Below are 25,787 nucleotides of genomic sequence, written 5' to 3'. Positions count from 1 at the left end.
ATTTAAATAACCTTTTTTTTTTTTTGATGAATTACAGTTTATTTCCCTTCTCTCCCATTCAATATAACACTTTAACCAATAAAACAATATAAAAGACCACTCCCCGCCATCCAAAAATCAATTCAGACAAGTTCTAATTAATAAAATACACATTAAACTAGTCATCTCATCTGATTACAATTAAAAATTCCCGTGTAAAAACGCTCGAAACTCGATTATCCGAACAGATTCGGCGGCGTAAGAGCGTTATAAAACACACTTCATACAACGATCATTAATTAATCGAGCGGTTAAATGATTTAATAATTATTACAATAATAAAAACAACCGAATTGTCATGCAGTTTAATTAGATTTTAAATTGCAAGTTGTTCAATTATTATAATAACAACAAACACAGCATGGGACCGAACTTATCAGTTACCGTGCAACAAACTTTAAGAAACATGTCAATTACGAGGACAATGCTCGATTTAAAATTGTCGATTTCACGTGTTAACTTAATAAAACGTCATCATACCGCAGTTGACATCTTCTGGTGTCTTTAAACTGTATTTTGACACATAAACTAAAGCATTTGTGTGTTCGAAACAATACAAAAACAACGACGACAACAAAAAAAAAACGCGGTTATAACACAAGAAAAAGTCGAAATGTTGTGTGTAAACAACACGCGGACCCTAGTGGTGTTGTTCGGAACAAACTCAATTATGTGGCGTGTAATTTTAATGCACGTTAAATTCGTTGATTGTAATTAATTTAATACGTTTTCTTTCGATCGTAAGGTCGATGATATTCAATTGTTTTCACCCCCCCCCTTGCTGTGTGACGATTCGTGTTTATATATAGTACGCACCCTTAACGATCGCTGTAATCGTGCGAATTTACGTGTGTGCGGAGTTCTGAGCGTGTTTATCCCCTAATTTACCACTTAAATATACTTAAACAATCCTCTTTTTATATCTACTTAGTTTAAACCTGTGTTTTAAATAACGAGGATGACAATAGCTTGTAGTATATTGCGAGATGTACTCTAATTTTTCAGATTTTAGGTGTATTTTCGAAGGGGAAGAAAGATTCTTAACGTGTTATAGGGAACTTACTAGAGAAACATGGATTCAGTTCATTATAAACAGCACAGGTATTGGAAATGTACAGAGTTTGATTGTTGTTTAAGTGTTTTGGGACTTATTAACTGGAAATTTATATTGTGTCACTCTACTAGTTTGTATATACAGCTTCATGGCTGGGCGGTGAGTGGTGCAAACGTGCCGCTACACAACGTCCTGCGATACTGCGCGATCTAACTCTTGCAGAATTTAAAAATCGATCATTTAGTTATTCGCTAAGTTAACTAACTTTCGCTAATGTATTTAACAGATGACGTGTTTACCGTTAAGATATTATTTTGTTGCTCGAAACTGTTATTTTTCTATTAAACGACAACCATGACAACCTTGCAACCCCCCTATTTCTCGTGCCAGCCCGTACAGCTTCTATGAAGAACTTGAATAAAATCATGTAACGTCATGTTTTCGTAACAAATCATACGGTGGCGTGTTGTTGTAGCAAATCATGTAGCAGCATATTCTTTGTACATTCATCAATGTATGTATGAAGATGTATGAAGAACTTTAGCAAGCAGAATTAAGGTAGTTTACATTAAAGAATATCACAACCGGTTAATGTACACATATGTAAACCTGTGACCAGTGCTCTACGCGTATATATTGTATATCGCTTGATAAACGTTTTCGAGCGATCTGTTTGCTCTTCTTCGGGTCGACTGAAAATTACCCAGATGGAGCGTATATTATTTGTTAAGATCGTCGACCCGAAGAAGGGCGAACAGATCGCTCAAAAACGTTTGTCAAGCGATATACAATATATACGTGTAGAGCACCGGTCACAGGTTCCAGATAATGTAACGTTGATTCACCCCGGTGCTGAAAGTAGAACAGTTCCTATATTGTACACATACGTAAATACTGAAATACAATGCAACCTCAAGTTGTCGTGCACATTAGTTAGAAGCTTATCTGTATCTTCCTCTGCATTCTTCATGTAAAATTTGATTTTTCCATGTTATCCTTGACGTCGTCTTCCACGTTAATTAATTGGAACCGTTAAAACAGTCTTCACTAGCTTTCAGATATTCAACTGTTGTAAGGTGGAGTTGAAAAAGTCTTTCTTTCCCATTGTCTAAAATGAACTGCCACGTGTTAAATTGGGATGCTAGTCTGCGTTGGATTCTTATACAATCCGTCATCTGTTGGATTGAGTGTGGAGTGGGTCCAGTGTATTTGATTCGCATCCGGTTCATTCGTAGGATCGGACGTGGATGTCGTGTTAAATCTGGATTACAAGGCCGGATCCACATTCAGTGATTATATACTTGGATATTCTCTAACTGGGAGACCAGGAATGCAATCTTATTCATACATACTTTGTACAAAAGCAAATCTCAAATAGATTTATAACATAAAACTCAATTCTGTATACCTCAAGCTTGACAATTAAGTAACAGATAGCATCTTTTAGATATTTTTTTGCTTCTGGCAAAGGTTAAATATGATTTTTTAATCAAAATTCTGCTGAATTGTATGAGCTGCAGATACTTTCATTGATATCACTTACATTATATGCTTCCTAATGATATATCTACACCAGCATACTTGAAATTAATATATTTTTATATTGGAAAGTTATTAATGATACATTTTCAACATACAGATTCATATGAGAAATATTCTACAGTAGAAAAAATAATAATATACACAATAAAATAATTGAATTTTTATATTTATTAATTGTCGAGCAAGGCGCGCGACATAAATTACCAATGTTAAGACTTATAATCGTCAAAAAAATCTTTCATTTGTGTAGAAGAAGGTAATTTTTAGTATATTAAATGTATGTAAACAAACATTGTTAAGCAATTTTCTATATGTTTTTGAGTTTAATTACTTGTAAAAGTTGTATTTTATTAATAAAAATCTTTATTTACATCATTTTTGAACATTTTTTGTACAAAATTTTAATCGGTAATTGGCTTAGTTTGCAGATTGAAAGCCGCAAACCACTCTAAATTTCATTTTATGAATGATGTTACCACTCTAAATGAAAAAAAGTCATGTTAAGAAGCCACATAAACATTAAAAACACCCATAAATGAGTGTGTTTTTTTGTAAAATAAATTGAAAAATAATGAATTTTATGAAAGGAGAGAGAGAGAGTAAACTTGTGAATGAATGCAAAAAATTCACTGCTTTTTTGTAATAAATTACAGTCAACCCCCCTATAACACTGTTGATTATTCCGTTTTATACGAATTCCATGTTGTACGAGTCACTTAGATTTTACATATACGTGTTCAGGGCTATGGACGGCTCGGGTATTTGTAAAATCTAAGAGACTCGTACAACATGGAATTCATATAAAACGGAATAATCAACAGTGTTATAGGGGTGGTCGACTCTACACGAAATCAAAGAATTATGATTTTACAAGCCAAAAAAAATGTGGGAAAACAAAGAAGGGGCGTAAACTAGTCAATAAAATCGAAAAAAGTCAAATATTTAAGCGGTCGTTAACGTTTTTTTTTCGTAATAAATCTCACGACGTATCACGGGCGCGAAACCCCGAAATCGACAAGAAAAAAAAAATGTAAGTTACATTCACGTGGCGCATCGGCAACGTGGCACAATTGGCGGGAAAAAAAATCGACCGAGAAAAAAAATAATCACGAAGAGAAATTGAAAAGAAAAAAATAAATAAATAAATAATCGGTTACAGGAGCGTACAGAACGTGTCGTTGCTTTGGTAGTAAAATGTACATGTACGCATGTCGAGTTTAGCCGGGTTGTAAAATGGCGTCGAGGGTGATGTTGACGATAGACGTCCTCATCCGAAATCCTCTTCGACGTTCGTATAAAGAATAAACCCCCGACGAACTAAATCATCATCATAACTTTCACGTTAAAGTTATGGAAGAAGGAGAAGAGACGATCATCAAGATCGATGATCCGTCGTTCTACGATTTGGAGCACATACCACAAACTATGGACAGTTGGCTGAACGACGATGAGGGTCCTCTGGTTTTCCACAGAGTTAACTCCAAGGATATCATCTACCAAGCGAAGAAGAAGAAGGCAAAGATGATAGGAAAGTATGTGATGGGTGATGTTTTGGGTGAAGGTTCCTACGGTAAAGTTAAAGAGATGTTGGATTCCGAGACGTTGTGTAGAAGGGCGGTGAAGATACTGAAGAAGAAAAAGTTGAGGAAGATACCTAATGGAGAACAGAACGTGCAAAGGTGAGTCGCGCGTCTGCAGTTTTGCATTTGGGTGGCGGGTGGTGCGCGTGGCCGGTCGGTGTCGTCTGAGAGCGATGCGTGGTAATTTCTGTGACGGCGGTTCCGGCGAATTGAATTGCGCCTCCGAGTTTCGGTATGGTTTAGTTTTATGCAAAAGCGGAAGTTATCCGTTGCGAGTTCTCTTTGTAATAGTAGTATTTATCTGCCCGACACCAAAAATGTTTTGGGTGGTCGGTGTGTTGGCGAGATGCAAACCTGTGGCTAACAACGTTTCGATGATTTTATCCGCTCGAACCTGTATGTCTGGAAAGTATTTAACTCGTGTCGTGGAGCAGTCGACTTCGATGCCGAGACCGTTTTTTCTAAATTTGTTTTGTGGCTATTTTCTTGCATCGACCAGACAAATTTTGTTGCATTTGTCGAGCGTCGTTTTGACTTCTCTGCAAGCTGCTTAACTCTAGCTCGTTTGTATTGGCTAATAATTTACAATGAATTTAACTTCTTACCGTTTGAAATGTCGTTGAGGTTCGTAACCTTGTTGACAATTCTACTAAGAATAGAAAACAGTTGTGATACACAATAAATGAAAGTTAAACTAGCATTAGCAGTGTGGATTGTTAGATTAAAACAAAGTTTGTTCCTCACTATCCAAGGATACATTCTGTGTGCATCAAACGGTGCATTGGTGAACCACGATGTACTAAGACATATTCCAATATTCACCAACAAGTTCGTTCGTGCAGTGACTCGTGCAGTCTATGGATATGTTGAGTTCTATGAAGCAATATGGCTGCCTCCATTGTTATATTTATTATTAACATCATTATTATTACTGTTCTTATTAACCCAATGTTATTTTGACAAAATAAACCTGCAAATGCCAATATGGCTCTGTTTTCTTCCACCATCTTGTTCGATTGCCAGACATTCCAGTAAAAGCTTCTTAAACCATTTACCAGTGTATCAGTTGTGACTAAGACTGATGCAGAATGGAATGTACTCTGTATTTTACTTTGTTTTGGTATTAATGGTTAATATGAAGTAACGTGTTGCCATTGAATTTTTATTCATGTATTTACATAGATCGAGATTTGAGTTACTTCAAAATATAACAAAATTTTCTGTGATTTTCTCTAAAAATTTACTAATATAGTGGTAATTAATCGTAAACAATCAGATGTGTTTTCTAGTACAGTCGACCCCCCCTATAACACTGTTGATTTTTCCGTTTTATATGAATTCCATGTTGTACGAGCCACTTAGATTTTACAAATACGTGTGCCGGGCTGTGAACGGCTCACGTATTTGTAAAATCTAAGTGACTCGTACAACATGGAATTCATANGGCTGCAAATTTATAACGTGCGGAACAATACGCGAATCTTTCAATTTTTGTAACAAGCGTAACGTCTAAATTTGGTAAATATCGAGTAATACTCGCGTGCAGTGACACGCATTGCATGGTGGGGGTACGGTCCAGGCCTCATTATTCCTAATACTAGTAGTCCAGTAAAAACACGAAAAGCCCCAATGTTATCGAGCAATAATTATAGAATAGAATAATTTTATTTTCTATTCTAAAATTAATGCTCGGTTAAACTGTAATGTTACAAGACTACAGGTTCACTCGGCACAAATAGACAGGCAAATCGAGTGGATAAACAAGTTGTTTAGACTGTTTTAAAAGGTAAATCGGTGTTCACACTGGGATATTTTAAAGCAAGTTTTTGTCGTTTCTTGTTTCTTGTGTTAATAATTTACAGCAAATTGATTAACATACGCCATTTTATAATGAAAATTAGATGTACCCCTTCGATTTACGCTCGTACCCCTAGGGGTACATGTACCCCCGGTTGAGAACCACTGCCTTACAGTTTAACATTTAAGGCCTCGCCATCTCATCTATCAGCATGGCCCTACTCCTATTCAAACTTGCATCCCAAAAGCTGATTTATTGTAAAATTTAATCAAGTGCTGAAAATAAAGTATTAAATAGATGAAATACTTACTTAAGCGACAAATTTTCATTAAAATTAACATAATTTTAATTTAGTATATTAAAGATTTGCTCCGTCGCCTGTCCGATTTTACACGTCAATTTATTTTTCCAGTCTTTTCATTGTACCGCACCTCGAAAGATGACTTGCACTAGGATGGATCCAAGCTGCACCATTGGATTTTACTGCAAAACGAAAAAAGATTTCCTGAATTTTACCAGAGCCATCAACCAGGTAATTAATTAAATTCGGAAATATGTAAATTTTGTCAGTTACAAATGAACAAATACGTAATTTACTCAAAATAGATTCTTGCACCTTACAAGCAAAAAGGCGATTATCCGATCTTCACCGTCCAAGAAGGCAAATGTTCCATTTCCGTGCCGGAGAGAGACGTCGTTGCCAGGGAACGGACGGAATCGCTGGACCAGCCGTGGAACTTCGAAGACGATCTCGACACGATAGACATCAATAACGAAGACTTTGTGGTTATCTAACCTTGCGCTATGGCTTACGTAAGTTTGTATAAAGCTATTTTTAAAATCGTAAAGCGAGGAAACATTTTAAGACCGACTGTAGATAATGTATTTAAATTTACGAAGCAACGTTTTATGTACAGTTTCTAGTAATAATAATATCAAATATGTTTAGCGTTAATTGTTATCTGAGATATTTAAATTTGTATATGGAGTTGCAATCGTTGGTAATTTTTAAGAAGAGAAAAACTTTCACTTATGACACTTTTGTGTAATTATTTCTGTTTTTTTTGTTATTGTTTCACTTGGAACAATAAAATAATTGTTGTTTTTATTTATTTATATCACGAGTAATACAGTCTGATGTTGTGTACAAAGATGTAAAGTTTGTATATATCTTTGTACTTAAAATTGTTTTTTTTTTTTTATAGAATGAAAAAAAAATTACAATAAAAAGTATTCCACAAACAATTAAAAAATTATTTATAAAAATTAAGATTTATTATACTAAAAAAAATTTAAAAAAGGCACTTCTACCTTTGTAAAAATAACCAACCTCGGATCATGTAGCGGACGTAAAAAATATACTTTACAATTCGTAATTTAAGTCTTTTTTTTCCATAATACATTAGTTTCTATGCTTCTCATTTATGGCATTTGATATCTACTCATCGAAACAGTCAGAATTCAATTACATTTTTACACAGGATGTCCGAAAAGTTACCGTGAAGCGAAAAATTTGTAATGAGGTTAAAGTTATACGTGCAGCATCACGTACAAGACCCATAAGTTGTACGTTCCGAATCTCCACTGTGCGGTAATTCAGAACGTATTGCTCGCTCACACATTCCATTTTTTGGAAGACTCTTTTTCTATTTGCTCATAATCTCCCACATAATCTGGCCCGCTAAGTCTCTGGACCTCGCTCCCCAGATTTTGGATCTCTTGGGGCATATGTAAAACCTCACTTTTATTAAATCTTTTCCACTGCAAAGCAACTTTTCAGACACTGGGAAATTGGAAGATTCGTTCATCTGTAAAAAACCATACACATTCAAATTTATATGTATTTTTAAACTTCAAAGATGGATTTCTTTTGTTATGCTTTCAATAATTTACTTGAATTGAGAAAAAAAAAAGCCATACACAGCTTATCACTCGTTACTCAATAGATATGAGGTCGAAAAGTAAGGTTTCCTGCTTTATATTTTAAATGTAAACAAGCTGCAACTTAGAAATACACTCGCACTTAATCTGTTTTTATCTGTCAAGGTTAATACGCAACCGTGCAAGACTTGTAATGGGCAGACTTTTTCTTTGCCTCGATTAAAATAACTAGCTTTCTTTTAACATAATAATAACCAAGTACAGTGGTTGATCGGTTAACAAACAGTTTGGACTGTGAACAAATCGGATAACGAACACTTTCGTGAAAGATTTTTATGTTCGGACAACGAACACTTCACAGAAAAACAAAACAGAAACAATGTAAAATAGTGAATATCAATTGGTCGTCACCTGACTCCAGGTGGCAATTCGAAACCTTTCGGAGCTCTGAAGATGTCAACATCGACACTCAACCCGATACGGATCGGATAGTATTCCTCTGAATTTTGAAACTCTCCCTTGTAATTCCAGTGTTTTGTTTACCTTTTTTACCTTACTGTTTACCTTACAATTAATTTTTTTAGTCTTTGCAAGACTGCTGGGCGGTACAGGTAAGTTTTGCTTCAGTTTTTATTTACGAAAGGCGAGAGTTTAACTGTCCCATTGGATATTCGTTAACGTTTTAATACCAAATTTCATCTGGGCCTTGCATTTAAATAATTTTTTTGTGTGCTAGTTGATTTCTTTTCTCTGAACTTTTTATTTAAAAAAGAAACTGATAATATTATGGAGCCTAAAGAGAGTGGAGTGTCAAGAACTGTGCTCACCATAGAAACCAAGCAAGAGATAATAGCCAGAGTAGAGTGGGCAGGTGTCTGATGTTGCTAGGCTGTATGGCTTGAACAAGTCTATAATAGGCACAATCTTAGCTATGAAAGATGTATCAAGCAGCTAAAGGAGTAATGAAAATTACATCTGAGAAATAAAGATCATTGAAGAGCTCATAATGGAATCTGAAACTGATGTGACGACAGAAGAACTCTTAAATGAAAAACACCAAGAAACTCAGCGAGACGTTTTCTTTTGAAAAAGAGGAAGACGAAAGAGGACCAATGCCGACATCTGCTATTAAAGGTCTTTTGAAGAAGTGGATGTCAGAACGATGGTCGTCCAAACGGCATCCAAACCAGAATGAAGTTAATAGGCTTGGGGATCTCTACAATTACAATGCTGTTAATTATTTCTGAAAAATCCTGAAGAAGAGAGAAAAGCAATCGACGTTAGACAGAGATATATATATATATATACATGTATTTTTATTATTACATATAAGTAAACATAGTAAGAAAGTGTATATTTTTTAACTTTTGGGGTCTCCAGAATGAATTAATCAAATTCCCATAAAAACCTATGGTAAATCGATAATCAGTTAACGAACAATTTGGATAGCAAACAAAGTTTGTTAACCAATCACCCACTGTAGTTATTTGTAGGAATGGATTAACAAATGAAAGTTTGGCTGATAGATGTGTCCTCTCAACACAACATTGTTGTGTAGCTTCAAACCATCTCAAAAAGGTGTCAAAGGTAATGTTGATTTGCATTGATAATTGCTATATAAATTTTTGAAGGACAGATGAAAGTGAAGTCTGATAATGTCAAATTAAAAATATGCCTTTAAGACCTAACTTTTGGTCCAATGAAGATGTCCAAATAAAACACCAGACATCAGCCATTCTTAAAAGGTGCATCTACAAATTTTTCAACATACCACTATGATAGATTCCCAACGAAGACAAGGTTACCGTAGAAGATTGGACTAAATATCTGTTTCAGATTTCTATCATTCAATATGTTTACACTTAAGGAAACCTTACGTAATTATATACAAGGAATTATTCGAAAGTTCAGGTACTTCGTGTTTAGTTCCTCGCCTTGAATAGTTAAAACACAGATGCACAACCGCCCTCAAAATAATCCTCTCGGGTGACGATACATTTTTCCACTGCTTGTACGATTTCCGGAAGCATTATCTTTCGCAAACAAAGTCATAAACGGCCCAAGATGTGGCAAAATGGATACGATACATTCTCCGTGACCACATTGGTCCATAATGCCAGTTTCTCACAAAAATGTGCTTCCGCATAACACCTATTCACCCCAATTTATACCTCTTTCCACTGATGAAACAACATCTGTAGGGTTGTTATTTTGATTCCTCAAATGAGGTAAAAGCAGCATCGCAGAGATATGGCGGTTGCAAAAGATTTACAGCCGTACAAGCACTGGCAAAAAATGTGCCGTCATACAAGGGGATTATTTTGAAGGTGGTCGCACATCTATGTTTTAAACTATTCAAGACTCCAAATTTGAAATTTCAGTATTAATTAGTTTGATTCATCACCATTATCGTATAAAATAAAATCCATCTTCAAAATAACAAATACAAGAACATAGTAAATTATATATCCTCGTATGTAAGTAAAAGAGGCAGTCGTTTATGGAAACGGCAACTTAACAGAAGCGTGTCGCGATTTTCTCGTTAATACTGATCGACAAAAATAATTATCTTAAAGAATTATCAAAATTTTACCACGGATAACGTGAAAATTTTTTCGAAAAACTTTGTACGATTAAAGTTTGGCATCCGACGGAAAAAAAAGACGATCATCACAATAGAAACGGCAAATCACAAGAGTTGCATATGACCCGAAATAGGAATGGTCCCTACTTTAAACATCACAGTTGCCGTCTAATCACAACCTTTTCCTAATTATAAGAGAAAGCCATTCATCCCTTTTTAGATGCGCCAAAAAGTCTGGCAATTATTACGTACCATTTTCTATAAACAAACATGATTTTTCAAGCATAAACAAAAATTAAATTAATGCGTGATTGTGTTTAAAACAAAGCAATCGACAAAATTTAAGTAAAAAGACTTCGGCGATGAAGTCATACGTTTCTTTGTTCTCCGTCCGATTCGTCGGCCTTCTGTTTGCCGGGTAGTTCTCGTAACGGTTGGGCAGAATCTCCGACGTCGCCGTGTTCTTTAAAAAATTTCTGGAATGTGGTAAAACGCACAATTAGATTAATTAATTTATCAATTTTTTTTTAAATAAATCAAAAAAACTTACCATTAATCCCGCGGGAGCAAAATATTCTTTTCCAGGCGATCCATCGTTCATCTTTAAATCTTCACAAAAGCAGAGAAACAAAATGTCGATGACCATCTGAAAATAATTCGGAATTTCTTTCGTGAACCAATTAAACGATCAATTTGAAATTTAAAAATACGTCAGAGAATCAAACGAAATTTTACCTCGTAAACCGAAAGCACACAGTGAGCTATGAAGAAGGAGAACACGCTTCCGATAAAAACAGGAACTGCGTAAAAATGCAACTCTGGATCGTGCTGCGGAAAGAATTCGATAAATATAAGTATTGTGCGTAAAGATTTGGCTTTACGTTCTTTATTTACTATTCAAAATAATAAAATTACGTGTCCAAATCCCCACGGTGACAGGCAGGCCCCGATTTACACTCGTTACCGCTCTAAATTATAATACACTAGAGACCTTCTGCCAGTGCCGTTGCTAAAGTATCTCGTGCTGGCACGCAAGTCCTATTTTTTTGTGCCCCTCACAAATTAGTGTTAATATACCACGAATTTCTACTTTTTGATCATCGTCAAAAGTCCTTTTGTATTGAGTTTAAATGGTATGAACATCTTAAAACAGACTGGCCGTGTGGATTTTTTAAACTTTGGCCCATTTGTGTTACAAACACAAAGAAAATTCCCATAGAAAGTCTTTGTGGGAGATTGTATATGACGACAAACAAATAATAATCATCATACACCAAATTTACTGTTGTATTTAATCAAATATGGCACTCGACCTTTTAAGGCTGTCGTAAACGGAACCTTCTTGGATTCCTATTTGCATCGTAAAGCTGGGATTTTTGTGACGACAAGGTAATTACCACACAAACACCTGGCTAAAGACAATTTGTTCGTATTGATTTTTGTTATATTTAGAGCCCATCTGCGTTTATAACGACCTTTCAAGAGATCGGTGACAAGCATAAATCAATCTGTTCGGCGGCAGTTGTACGGAAATGTGTCGCGCCATCACGAAAGTCCCAGGTTTACAATGCAAGTAGGAATCCGAGATGATCCCATTTACAATACACAAACATTAAAGATCTACCGTTCGACATCCGAGATGTTTCTCCTTAATGTATAAACAGAAAATAAATTAATTATAATACAGGTATGTGTCGCTTAAGAACGGACCTTATATATGACGGAGGATCCGTAAGATTTTTACGGATACATTCTTACCTTCATCATCAAAATGCCGACGAATGCAGAGAGTGCCGTGACGGCGCACTTTCCGAGAAAGAGTACGAAATCGCCGACACTGTTGATAGCCGCCACTCTTAGCGCATTCGACACTAACGATATAAAAGCCTGGAAAAATATACAAAGTGCAATAATTTTCTTAATTCTTTCTTTAATTTGCTATTTACGTTAGAATTTCGTATTTACCTCTTGTGCTCCTTTGCAAAATCCGACACCTCTAATAGCTGCAATAGTTTATTAAAATGCATTATTTTAACATAAAATTATTTAAATTTTAAATTAATTCAACTACGGATCGTCCTCGGTTAATGCGCGTTCAGTTATATTAATTGCGTTCCCGACTTACTTATTCCCGATTTTTGTCTTACGGCACCCCGTACTTCTTTATCGACGTAGAACTTTTAGTTCTTTCTTTTAATTTTATTAATAAGTAAGAAATATTATGGCACTGCTTGGTATTATATTTTGAGGCACCCCGAAGTGTCTCAAAATCATCCACCGTCTTAACCGAGGACTACCGGTATTTGAAATCATTTTCAAATTAACGAATCCAACTTTACCTATGACAGTATATGCATTGTGATTTAAGTATCTTAGAAATTTCTCAAAACAACAGAGACAGCACTGACAGCATTTCAAACAGCATCTCGCCACGGCACTATTACTGTTTTTTTTCAACCTAAAACATCATTTTGGAGGTTTTAACGGTCCGTTTACATAATTATCAAAGACTTTTTCTCTTCTATTCAAATTACTTACTTGGATTCTACATATTGTAAAATCAGACGAGGGATTTTGAACACCGTGATCAGAAACGATCCTAAAGCCAGAGAACCCATGTGATAAAAGATGAGACGAAGTACGGAATGTCCTATCGGGCATCTCAAAGAATTTTTCTCTCTGAAAATTGGCAAAATTCTTATTATTAATTGCGTTTCGTTCCATCAAATCCGCGAGAAAACTGACTTACCGAGAAAAATACCACATCGCTACGGAGCTGGCGATAACCATCTGTTGGCATGCTAAAATAAATTCGCTGATCCAAATCAGTGCTATGGCATGAAACCACCACATGTAACGCGCCCACGAAGGTTCGGTGTACGACACCAGAGTGTAGGCATTTACGCTGGGAGTTACATTCTCCGTAGGAGTCCCTGTCGTTACAATATCGAACGTCTTCATCAGCTTTTCTTCTGAATAGAAAGGCGACTTTACTTCTCTCCTTTCTGGATAATCTGGAATATTTTTATCGTTGTCGTTACTAATTTATTTGTTTCTAAATCACATACCCTTTTTTCATACTGATTTTCAAAATTACCAGCAGTGGCTAATGCGAGTAAAACGGCTAACCAGAAGACGAAAAACAAAACCAAAGCAATGAAAGTCCAGAGAGGCTGTACTAGAAGGCAAGGCATGTTTCTGATACAATGGCCGGCTTCCTGAAACAGGGCGACGACGAATTTCACACGTTTTCTCATGACAAAAACAATCAATAGTAGTAAGACCTGAAATTGCAAAAGTAAAAAATATGTTAATTCATAGCCATTAGTTACAGGGTAGTTCCAAATTATGGAAACAAACTTCAGATATGGATTCCTGGCAGACAGAGAAAGAAATGGTCCTATCAATATATGTCCATAAATGTACCAGTGCGGAGATAGGCCCATATCTGTGTTCCTGTTTGCTACCTTTCTCAGCAGACGGATTGGTCGAGAGAAGCATGCTCGGTCACCAGACCTCAAACTCCTTCATTTTAACTCGCGGAGACATCTGAAAATTGTCATGTAAGTTGAACTAGTTTCCGACAGACATTGGAGCAATGTGTGGATGTTAACATTAACACTGTTTGGATACAGGCAAGAACATTCGAAAGGTTAACTCACGTCAGAGGACCACGGAAACTCACTTCAAACATCTACCGTGACTCTGCCCGAGGTATCAATACATACGCCATACTGTCGTGCAATGTTACATCCTTAATGTATGGCTTGCAACACCCAGTAGATGCTATCTATCTGGACATACATTAATAGGACTAAAGTTTGTCCCCATAGTTTGGAACCACTCTGTACTGTACATATATAATTTTACTGTTAAAAACTGATTAAGTGAATCTCAGGATTAAATTATCTGGCGTAAAGGCTGGTTTTACACAATAGGACTACTATTACGATAACATTTTGTCACTTGAAACTGCAATATGCACAGAATTGCCTCATTTGAGGATGCTTGTTGAGAAAATCTACATGTTGCACCTTTGAACCGATCAATGATACAATTAAAATACATGTTAAATCATGTCCTCGCTGCTCTGGAGAGAAATGAATGTTCTTGCATAAACTCGGAGCAATTCACAAGTTGTATTTTGGCACACGTAAACATCCAAGTTGCCAACAAATCTCTGCATATTTTTGAGCGTGACAAAATGTCGGCAGTAGCCAATCGTGCAAGCCAGCATTAAGTTAAAAATATGTTCACAAATTATCAAATTTTATAACTATCTAATGAATAAAAATCCTTATTATCTGGCTCAAAATAGACTTAAGAGAACACAAATGATCAAAACTGTGAAATATGATAAATATACAGTATTAAATTGTAATGAAAAGAATCTGCACGGGTGACTGGATGAATGACATAGTTAAATTTCAGTCTAACACTCTGGAGAATTCTGATGATAAATCATGGCGACTCCCTGGGAATTTTTCATGAGCAGTCTGTTCCAGATATCTTGGGTCCATTCTTTACATGCTCCTGTTATGGGTTTGGCCAAACTCACAATGGATACGGAAAAGTCCCTTTGTGATTGTATTTATGTGCAGTATCTATAGGAGCATCTATTAACTATCTATCTATAGGAGTATCTATTAACTACATGTACAGTTTAAGACAGAGTGTCTTGAAACATATACATTAGAACTCCGAATAAATGAATGTCCAATTATCCAAACTACTTCTTGCCCTCGTTTCTCTCTCCCACTGACATTACACTGCAATTCTCTTATTTCCTGCAACTGCATGACGTAAGAGATGCCTATTTGCAGTGATGTATCTGAATGATCGCCAGAAGTACATCATTGTACACAACAGGGAGAAGAGGTTCAAAACTAGCTCAAAAACTGCACATGGAATTAATGGACAGCGGCATATACAAGGTGTTTTCTTTGAACGTCCTTAGTTTTAAATTATTCTTTACAGAATAATTTGTTCAGATACACAAATAAAATGTGTTGGAGAATGTTGGTCAATACTTCAAGTTTTTCGTGCATACACTCAGAAGGATTGTTCAGTCACACAATTTGGATTGTTGGAACCCCATTTCTCAGGCTGTTTGATCACCCGACATCATCTCTTTACACTTTTCTCTTTGTGGGCATGTCAAGGATTGCAAACTTTTTAGACGCACTTTCTATTACCATTGTTTACAATACTAAATTCACGTATATTTTCCCATAAAACTAGGGACATTCAAGGAGAACACTCTGTAAATGCAAGCTTACAATGTGGCACTTACTGTAAAGACTTACAGTTAATATAGTAGAGCCGATGGAGTAAGCGAGAAAAGCACGTTCATTCTTGGCAGATTCTTCTAAAAGTTGTTCAAACGGAGTGGTGTCTAGATGATATTTTATATCAACGTAAGTCCACCATAATACGCCCGTTACGGCTACAAATGAATTAAAAACGTAAAATACCACAAAATACAAATAAATGATGATAAATTTTAATTCTAAACCTTACCGATCGACGCCAAAGAAACAATAAGCATAATAATCCAAGATACGAAAGCTGCTACAAAATGAATGAGGAGAACCATAAGAACCGAAAGTACTGAAAGCAAAAAATCATAATTAATAAAGTTTATAAATTATGAATTAAAGTAATTAATTAAATTATTATTCTTTTTAATGTTCTACTTTATTTAATTTGTGTTTTATCTATTATTATACCCCGTTTGCACCGAGCATTTCGATCTAGATTGTGACTAAGGTCGGAGCCTGTTCCGTGGTGCGAACGCTCTCGATTGTTTCAATCTCGACTGAAACGAGGTTCAATCGCGATCGACTGGAGAGAGTTCTCGAAACTAGATCCAGTCATAAGAGAGATCCCACAATCCCACGCGCGCGAGAAAATACAAGATGGCTGCGGAACACATATCGGGCTATCGACAGAAATAAAAAAGACATCGGGAGAGACGACGACATCTGTCTATTATTAGATGAGTGGCAAGAAAAAGTATTTATTTCTAACCAAAACTTCCATTTTGTTTGTTGGTGTTTGTGACTTACCGCGTAGTTACGTCAGTTTTACGATCACGTGTAATAGTCAGGTTCTTCTCGAGCGGAATGCCTGTGCGAACAGCAGGACGTTCGACTAGCGACAGTCACAATCCAGATAGTAGGTAAATCGAGATCGAAGTGAGTCGTGGATTGTGTGCGAACATAGTATTAGATAAATATGCTTGTTAAAGAACTTCCTCAAATGTACACCCAATTCAAACTGTTAAATTTGCGTGTTCGTGCGAAGTTTTTAGACAAGGATTATGAGAAACAGAGAGTTACATTAAAATTGTTTTAATGATATTTTTTTCTATATTTCTATCTTGTGTGAAATATTAATAGTTAATAATTATACTTACATAAAGAAAGCAAAATCATAGTTGTAATCTCGAGACGACTAGCATATAAATCACTGACAGTCTGTTGAAACGTATCAAAACTGTTTAGATAACCATAAATACTATAAACTGCATCTTTGGTTAGGTCAAATGCTGCCTTAGGCACACAACGATTCATTACAGATTTCCTAAAACGTATAAAGTTTTATAGAGTTTCATACCTTAATGGTTCATTTTGTATAGAAATTATAATAAAGACCTCTTTAGCTTTACTTTTCACTTACGTCGGATAAATGGGCATTTTCGGACAAGGTCCGTAACCGTAATTTTCTTCTATGAGTTGAAAAGTTTTTGCGAGACTAGCGTTTTCTGGAACCGGATATAAGAAACTACTTCCATCCTGGTTAAAGTCGTACCTACAGAGCTTCGTGCCCGTCTCCTTCTCGAACATCATCAAATCCATTTCATTCTCAATGAAACGGTTCGGACATTTCTTCACGCAGATTTTCATCGAGTTACTAATGTCGGCCATATTTAGATAAAAAACGTAACTGAGGAATGTAAATAAATTTTATTAGTTTATCCGAATCACTTAGAGAAAACCAAAATGGATTCAAATTCAAAAGTACGTACGGCCTGTCGGTCATATTCAATCCGGAGAGCGAAAGTGAGCCCATCTGTTCATTTCTCAAGCCGCAAACATTTCCAAAGCTATCTAATCCATAGATTAATCTAAACGGATTTCCAATTACAAAGGCAAATGCAGATATAAATATCTGAAAAAAAATAAATAAATAATACAGTAATACCCCGAACTTACGCGATAGGTGGGACCGAGGATAACCGCGTAAGTTGAATTCGCGTAAGTCGGGGTATAATTTTCGCAATACAAGTTGGATGTATGTAAGCTAATAAATGTTCTCGTTAATCTTATCTCGTCTTTTGATTCGTTCACGGTTACAAGAAATCACCACATAGAGTCTCTCAAGGCTCCGTAGATATAACAAACACAGAAATAAATAACACAAAATAAATTGTAGCTATGTGTCAATTCCGCGCGACACGTCCGAACATGTAAACTGAACAATAGCGTGGGGGGAGTGAGTAATTGAGAGTTGCGTGGCGCTCAAACAAAAGACGAATCGACGAGATTTGAAAATCGCGTAACTCCGGGTTCGCGTAAGTCGAGGTATTACTGTACATAAAGACTCTCGCCTTTACAGGTTCCACATTTTACAGATGCACATAACATAACACCAGATATGTTAATGTAGTCCTTATGTGCATATTTTGTAACTTATAAGTCACTATATAATAAAGTGAATCTTTATTGTGTGTGAGGATTTGTTTGAAAGATTTAGAATCGTTAGCACTTACCAAAATGGCCCAAAAAATCAAAAAAATCACTAAGCAGAACACATCGGTGCACCATCTCGCTTTCTTCACTCTCGGCTGCTCCTAAACGACGAAAATTGAAGAATTACTTTATGAATGTTAACACCTTTCTTCTCTAGTAATTCCAGTGACAGAAAACAGAATTATCTCTAAGGAAAATATTAAAAAAACAACACTAACAATGATCGTAAATTTTAAAAATTTGCAAAACTAAAAACTATATTGTATTATAGAATATATATTTAAACAAATCATTGGGTACAGTACATTCCAGTATGCATCAGTCTCGGCCATATTTGATTCACCGATAGTTTAATAAGCTTTTACTGGAATATCTGTCTGGCAACTTAACAAGACAGAGGACGCAGACAGCACTATAGAGTAGTAAACACGGTATTAATAATATAACTATGGAGGCCGCAATATTGCTACTTCAGAGTTTACTGTATCTGCAGCCCATTGAGTGCAATGTGCATCGAGAGTGGGTCCTACAGACGCAACGTCTTCCAAAAACTCAATAAGTGATATTCACTGATGAGTTTGTTGGTGAATATTGGAACACCGACATGCTGTTTGATGCATATGGGAATGTATACGTACCCATTGATTTAAACTTCAGATTGTAGCTCTTTAATCAAATTCTGAAGGTTGATTTATTTACAATTCAGAAATGTATATGTCAATCATATAGAGTTCTTTGATATCAATTCTCCAATTAGCAATTAATGTCGGCTGAATGGCTGAAGTGGTTAAGGCATCAGCCTACTACTCTGGGGATCCAGGATTGAATGAGGGCAGTTGAAAAACCTAGAAAGGGCCTGACATTTATAAGACAGATTGTCTCATGTAAGTTAGGCCCTGTCGCTCATCACTCAGCTACCTCATTGTGATCCTGACCAAACTTATGATGGCATGTAAAAAGGTCTTCTTAGTGCCACCACGAAACCCCATAAACTTTAATTCTTTCTGTCTTTGAACATTAAGATAGTCTTTTAACATACTCATTATGGTCTTAGCCAAGTCCTTAGTGGAGTGGTTGGGTGGTGATGGATGAGATATAACGTATTCAGACTAAATTCCTGGTGACCCAACCTGCACCTTCTGGAGTGGAGTCATAGGCAGAAATCTTAGATGCCACCAGCATCCACCATCATCATCTGTCACTACTTACCACCATTCTAAGATAGATACATATTTATGGGATGCGCATTTTACCTCACCCTATGAGATAGTTAAGACCCTGACAAAAAAAAAAGCACATTAAAAACTATCAACATCCTCACATTTCTAATAAACATCAAGTTGCGTGCCTTCCTGTGAGAAAGTAAATTGCCTACGTTACTCTGATGAGTCATTAAAAGACAATCTAAAATAAATAACAAAACACAAAACAAAAATAAATTTAAATTAAAACGAGGAAAGACAAAAACACTCAGAGAAAAACATCAGTACATTCCAATATGCATCGAACAGAACATCATTGAATTGCGATGTACTAAAATGTGTTCTAATATTCACTAATGAACACTGAGATGCACATCATACTCATTAGGCCATGGATATGGAAAACTGTGACAAAGCAATATTGCCACCTAATAGTTGTATTATTAACACTATTTTTATTACTTGTCTGTATTAATCCAAAGTTATTTTGATAAAATAAATCTGCAAATGCCAACATAGTGCCATTTGATTCTGTCATCTTGTTAGGTTGCCAGATGTTTCGATAAAAACTTACTGAATCATACACTGGTGCATCAGTCGTTGCTGAGAATGAAGCATATTAGAACGTATACAGCAACCTCCAAGAATAAGTAATTGTTCCAACATCCTCCGAGTTTATAGATTCGGCTCTTCTTAATAATTTAAAGATTTCTAGCTCTTCTAGCTGTTTTAAGTCAGAATAAGACCAGCACATAACAACAAGCTTATTTTATGAGCCTTGCTACTTGGTTAACTTCCGTGCTTCCACGACAGAGAGCTAGGCAGTGGTGCATTTAGAAATACAGCATCTGTGAGTTCACAATATGCAGGTGCTCCCAAAATAATAGTGCCATCTTTGTACTGAATGATTCTACACTGTATTTTATAATTTTAGTTTGCAACCCCAAAACTCGTGCACCCCTAGGCCACGAGCAAAGGCAGCGACAAGTTGTCTTTTCTGGATTATCATCAGTATTTCTAGATATCATAGGGGATCAATATATACTAAGTTTCATTAATGAAGAACATCTACTAACTCATTATGAGCTCACAATTTGATCACATTTCCCGGGGAAGCGACTTTAATGTGGCTGGATAAGCAAGCCAACGGCATGGCCTATTTCAAATGAAACAGTCTATATCATTGATTTGCTTATCCAGTTGTACAAAAGCCACTTTACCATGCAATATGCCCTACGACTATCATCGCAATGTTTCTACTTTGTTAAATTCATTTGTTATATTTACTTGATTTAATATAATTTAAACAATAGCATATACCCAATAGTGGCCAAACTGCAGCTTGTAGTTCTTACAGAGTCTATAAGAACAACATATGTGAAAGCCAAGATAAGGGTTTATAATAGACCCTTATCGTGGCTTTTATATATCCAATCCTACTCCTTATTACTTAAGGGAGGGGCCTGATTTTGGTGGAATTCCTGTACATATATACACACAATATATAAGTTATTTATAAAATACCATTCCAATAGGATATGGCTCTCATGTATTTATGATATGTGGTATACGGTTCCTATCCCGACGTATCTGGGACAGACGGCCCACGAAAATTCCCAGGGTTTTTTGATTGCACAGATTCGATCCTAGGTCCATCTGAGCAGTAGGCCGACAGCTTAACCACCTCGACCAACTGGCAAGCTTCCGTCACCAAAAAGGTCACTGGCCAGATAACCAAGGTATAAAAAGAGCCCAAAAACCAAAAGGATTATATTATAACAACAAAAATAATTCTTAAAAGTAACTTCTCATAAGATCTTCATAAACTTGGTGCCTTCTCGTAAAGAAACTTGCCCATAAATAACCTTTTCTACTTCAAAAAAAATGGAAATAAATTGTTTAAATAAGGTAACAATTATTAAAGAAGCTACTAAAACATAAATCCAATTTAAACAGCTTTTTTAGGGCGAAAACTCGGAAAACTTAAGCAATTCCGGGCTAATAAACATCTATCGTCGAGTGTTAATAAGAGAAAAGATCAACAGAAGTTAGTAGTAATCCGGCATCGTCTCTTAATCTTTACTTCTCTCGCTGATCTCCGACGACGAAAAAGCTCAAAAGCACTAGTTTTATACAGTTTTAGTGGCTAGATAATAGTAACCTTTATAAAAATTTAGAATTTATTTAAATTTCAACTACTTTTACAACAATTTTACCATATTCAAAGCAAAACATGTAACAAAATACATGTTTTTAGCTTTCTTATTAGCACTTTTATGTACAGTCGACCCCCTATAACACTGTTGATTTTTCCGTTTTATACTAATTCCATGTTGTACGAGTTGCTTAGATTTTACAAATACGTAAGCCGTTCAAGGCCCGGCACACGTATTTGTAAAATCTAAGAGACTCGTACAACATGGAATTCATATAAAACAGAAAAATCAACAGTGTTATAGGGGGTCGACTGGTATTTCTTTTTAGATCTGTCGCAAAGACACAAAAAAAGTGTTAAACTATTTAAATAACCTTTTTTTTTTTTTTGATGAATTACAGTTTATTTCCCTTCTCTCCCATTCAAGATAACACTTTAACCAATAAAACAATATAAAAGACCACTCCCCGCCATCCAAAAATCAATTCAGACAAGTTCTAATTAATAAAATACACATTAAACTAGTCATCTCATCTGATTACAATTAAAAATTCCCGTGTAAAAACGCTCGAAACTCGATTATCCGAACAGATTCGGCGGCGTAAGAGCGTTATAAAACACACTTCATACAACGATCATTAATTAATCGAGCGGTTAAATGATTTAATAATTATTACAATAATAAAAACAACCGAATTGTCATGCAGTTTAATTAGATTTTAAATTGCAAGTTGTTCAATTATTATAATAACAACAAACACAGCATGGGACCGAACTTATCAGTTACCGTGCAACAAACTTTAAGAAACATGTCAATTACGAGGACAATGCTCGATTTAAAATTGTCGATTTCACGTGTTAACTTAATAAAACGTCATCATACCGCAGTTGACATCTTCTGGTGTCTTTAAACTGTATTTTGACACATAAACTAAAGCATTTGTGTGTTCGAAACAATACAAAAACAACGACGACAACAAAAAAAAAACGCGGTTATAACACAAGAAAAAGTCGAAATGTTGTGTGTAAACAACACGCGGACCCTAGTGGTGTTGTTCGGAACAAACTCAATTATGTGGCGTGTAATTTTAATGCACGTTAAATTCGTTGATTGTAATTAATTTAATACGTTTTCTTTCGATCGTAAGGTCGATGATATTCAATTGTTTTCACCCCCCCCCCTTGCTGTGTGACGATTCGTGTTTATATATAGTACGCACCCTTAACGATCGCTGTAATCGTGCGAATTTACGTGTGTGCGGAGTTCTGAGCGTGTTTATCCCCTAATTTACCACTTAAATATACTTAAACAATCCTCTTTTTATATCTACTTAGTTTAAACCTGTGTTTTAAATAACGAGGATGACAATAGCTTGTAGTATATTGCGAGATGTACTCTAATTTTTCAGATTTTAGGTGTATTTTCGAAGGGGAAGAAAGATTCTTAACGTGTTATAGGGAACTTACTAGAGAAACATGGATTCAGTTCATTATAAACAGCACAGGTATTGGAAATGTACAGAGTTTGATTGTTGTTTAAGTGTTTTGGGACTTATTAACTGGAAATTTATATTGTGTCACTCTACTAGTTTGTATATACAGCTTCATGGCTGGGCGGTGAGTGGTGCAAACGTGCCGCTACACAACGTCCTGCGATACTGCGCGATCTAACTCTTGCAGAATTTAAAAATCGATCATTTAGTTATTCGCTAAGTTAACTAACTTTCGCTAATGTATTTAACAGATGACGTGTTTACCGTTAAGATATTATTTTGTTGCTCGAAACTGTTATTTTTCTATTAAACGACAACCATGACAACCTTGCAACCCCCTATTTCTCGTGCCAGCCCGTACAGCTTCTATGAAGAACTTGAATAAAATCATGTAACGTCATGTTTTCGTAACAAATCATACGGTGGCGTGTTGTTGTAGCAAATCATGTAGCAGCATATTCTTTGTACATTCATCAATGTACGTATGAAGATGTATGAAGAACTTTAGCAAGCAGAATTAAGGTAGTTTACATTAAAGAGTATCACAACCGGTTAATGTACACATATGTAAACCTGTGACCAGTGCTCTACGCGTATATATTGTATATCGCTTGATAAACGTTTTCGAGCGATCTGTTTGCTCTTCTTCGGGTCGACTGAAAATTACCCAGACGGAGCGTATATTATTTGTTAAGATCGTCGACCCGAAGAAGAGCGAACAGATCGCTCAAAAACGTTTGTCAAGCGATATACAATATATATGTGTAGAGCACCGGTCACAGGTTCCAGATAATGTAACGTTGATTCACCCCGGTGCTGAAAGTAGAACAGTTCCTATATTGTACACATACGTAAATACTGAAATACAATGCAACCTCAAGTTGTCGTGCACATTAGTTAGAAGCTTATCTGTATCTTCCTCTGCATTCTTCATGTAAAATTTGATTTTTCCATGTTATCCTTGACGTCGTCTTCCACGTTAATTAATTGGAACCGTTAAAACAGTCTTCACTAGCTTTCAGATATTCAACTGTTGTAAGGTGGAGTTGAAAAATTCTTTCTTTCCCATTGTCTAAAATGAACTGCCACGTGTTAAATTGGGATGCTAGTCTGCGTTGGATTCTTATACAATTCGTCATCTGTTGGATTGAGTGTGGAGTGGGTCCAGTGTATTTGATTCGCATCCGGTTCATTCGTAGGATCGGACGTGGATGTCGTGTTACATCTGGATTACAAGGCCGGATCCACATTCAGTGATTATATACTTGGATATTCTCTAACTGGGAGAGCAGGAATGCGATCTTATTCATACATACTTTGTACAAAAGCAAATCTCAAATAGATTTATAACATAAAACTCAATTCTGTATATCTCAAGCTTGACAATTAAGTAACAGATAGCATCTTTTAGATATTTTTTTGCTTCTGGCAAAGGTTAAATATAATTTTTTAATCAAAATTCTGCTGAATTGTATGAGCTGCAGATACTTTCATTGATATCACTTACATTATATGCTTCCTAATGATATATCTACACCAGCATACTTGAAATTAATATATTTTTATATTGGAAAGTTATTAATGATACATTTTCAACATACAGATTCATATGAGAAATATTCTACAGTAGAAAAAATAATAATATACACAATAAAATAATTGAATTTTTATATTTATTAATTGTCGAGCAAGGCGCGCGACATAAATTACCAATGTTAAGACTTATAATCGTCAAAAAAATCTTNAATTAAAATAATTCAATTAATATAATTTTCCTTATTATTTGTTTTTAATATTATTCAATGAAATTCTATTTATTAAATAATTCTTTGCGTATTGGAATATATAATAAATGTAATTTTATCAGATATCTTGTGAGACGAAAACAGGTTTTCGAGTGTTTCGGCATTTGGAGCCGAAATACCTGTTAGTCGATCAATCAGAGCTGAACAGATTAGTTTCGGTGTTTGTTTTTATTGAATAGAACTTAGAAAATTTTAAATAAATTAATTATTCTTTTTCTTTGCTTTTTCTCATGTTTTATGGGGTCGGCATTTCCATCTTTAATCTGTCTTCTCCACTTCTCTCGATCCAAGGTGCCTCTCTCTCTTCTCCATCCTCTCTCTCCCAAATCCTCTGTCATCTTGTCTCTACACTTTATCAAATTTTTTAATATATTCTAAAAATACTATATGAACATCCAGATTCTTTCAACGGGCTCTTAAGGCAAAGTAATTATTAAGCATTTTAGCAGAATGCAGGCTGTCGTCACTTGTTAAATATAATAATTATAAATAACTAAAAATAATAAGATAAATAAATGGTGGCGACCCAACTCCTGCCAAATTACTTATTAATTATTCTGCTTTAATAGCCCGATAACGGAATCTGGCCGTTCGTTCGGTATTCAAAGTAATTATTAAATAGAATTTATTTCTTATAAAATTTGTTTTGAATTTCTTGAACCAAATTTAAAATTTTTTGTGAGAAATTATCATAAAATTTTCTAAATTTCTCAATTATAAGTGACATTACCTTATATATAATACTGTGATATTATAATGTTATTATTATGTAACTAATTAATAAAATGAATTTACTTGTCGACGATAACCATATTTGACACTATTTGATAAAAATATTACAAGTTAAGTGCTGACCAAATTGTTATTTATGAAGTTTAATTGATATTTTATTCATAATTT

The 25,787-nt window shown here is 35.3% G+C and overlaps 3 protein-coding genes across 4 annotated transcripts in view; 2 read left to right on the top strand and 1 right to left on the bottom strand.

Annotated features, from left to right (window-relative positions):
• LOC111633402 (cysteine protease ATG4C-like) overlaps positions 1–7,129 on the top strand; it is a 33,156-nt gene extending 26,027 nt beyond the window's left edge. For both annotated transcript variants that reach the window (XM_023377970.1, XM_023377969.1), the window contains 2 exons: positions 6,426–6,545; positions 6,620–7,129. In XM_023377970.1, coding sequence (XP_023233738.1) covers positions 6,426–6,545; positions 6,620–6,808 — 309 coding nt within the window. In that variant the 3' untranslated portion in view covers positions 6,809–7,129. The remainder of the gene's footprint in view (positions 1–6,425; positions 6,546–6,619) is intronic.
• LOC111633404 (serine/threonine-protein kinase STK11-like) overlaps positions 3,827–25,787 on the top strand; it is a 44,174-nt gene continuing 22,213 nt past the window's right edge. Inside the window, exon 1 of the mRNA XM_023377972.1 lies at positions 3,827–4,314. Coding sequence (XP_023233740.1) covers positions 3,986–4,314 — 329 coding nt within the window. The 5' untranslated portion in view covers positions 3,827–3,985. The remainder of the gene's footprint in view (positions 4,315–25,787) is intronic.
• On the bottom strand, positions 10,490–22,605 carry LOC111633403 (CTL-like protein 1). Its single transcript, XM_023377971.1, has 16 exons — positions 22,473–22,605; positions 18,253–18,333; positions 17,509–17,651; positions 17,160–17,426; positions 16,897–17,063; positions 15,999–16,088; positions 15,785–15,924; positions 13,576–13,762; positions 13,228–13,492; positions 13,017–13,157; positions 12,818–12,936; positions 12,444–12,481; positions 12,237–12,365; positions 11,214–11,306; positions 11,029–11,124; positions 10,490–10,954 (listed from the first exon to the last, which is right to left on the bottom strand). The coding sequence occupies exons 1-16, from the start codon at positions 22,482–22,484 to the stop codon at positions 10,847–10,849; spliced, it is 2,076 nt and encodes a 691-aa protein (XP_023233739.1). The 5' UTR covers positions 22,485–22,605; the 3' UTR covers positions 10,490–10,846.

The sequence above is a fragment of the Centruroides sculpturatus genome, unplaced genomic scaffold (genome assembly GCF_000671375.1).
Source record: "Centruroides sculpturatus isolate CEXI.00-Female unplaced genomic scaffold, Cexi_2.0 scaffold673, whole genome shotgun sequence".
NCBI lineage: Eukaryota > Metazoa > Arthropoda > Arachnida > Scorpiones > Buthidae > Centruroides > Centruroides sculpturatus.
The sequence above is the reverse complement of the archived record's forward strand: the minus strand, read 5'-3'. Positions and strand labels throughout refer to the sequence as shown.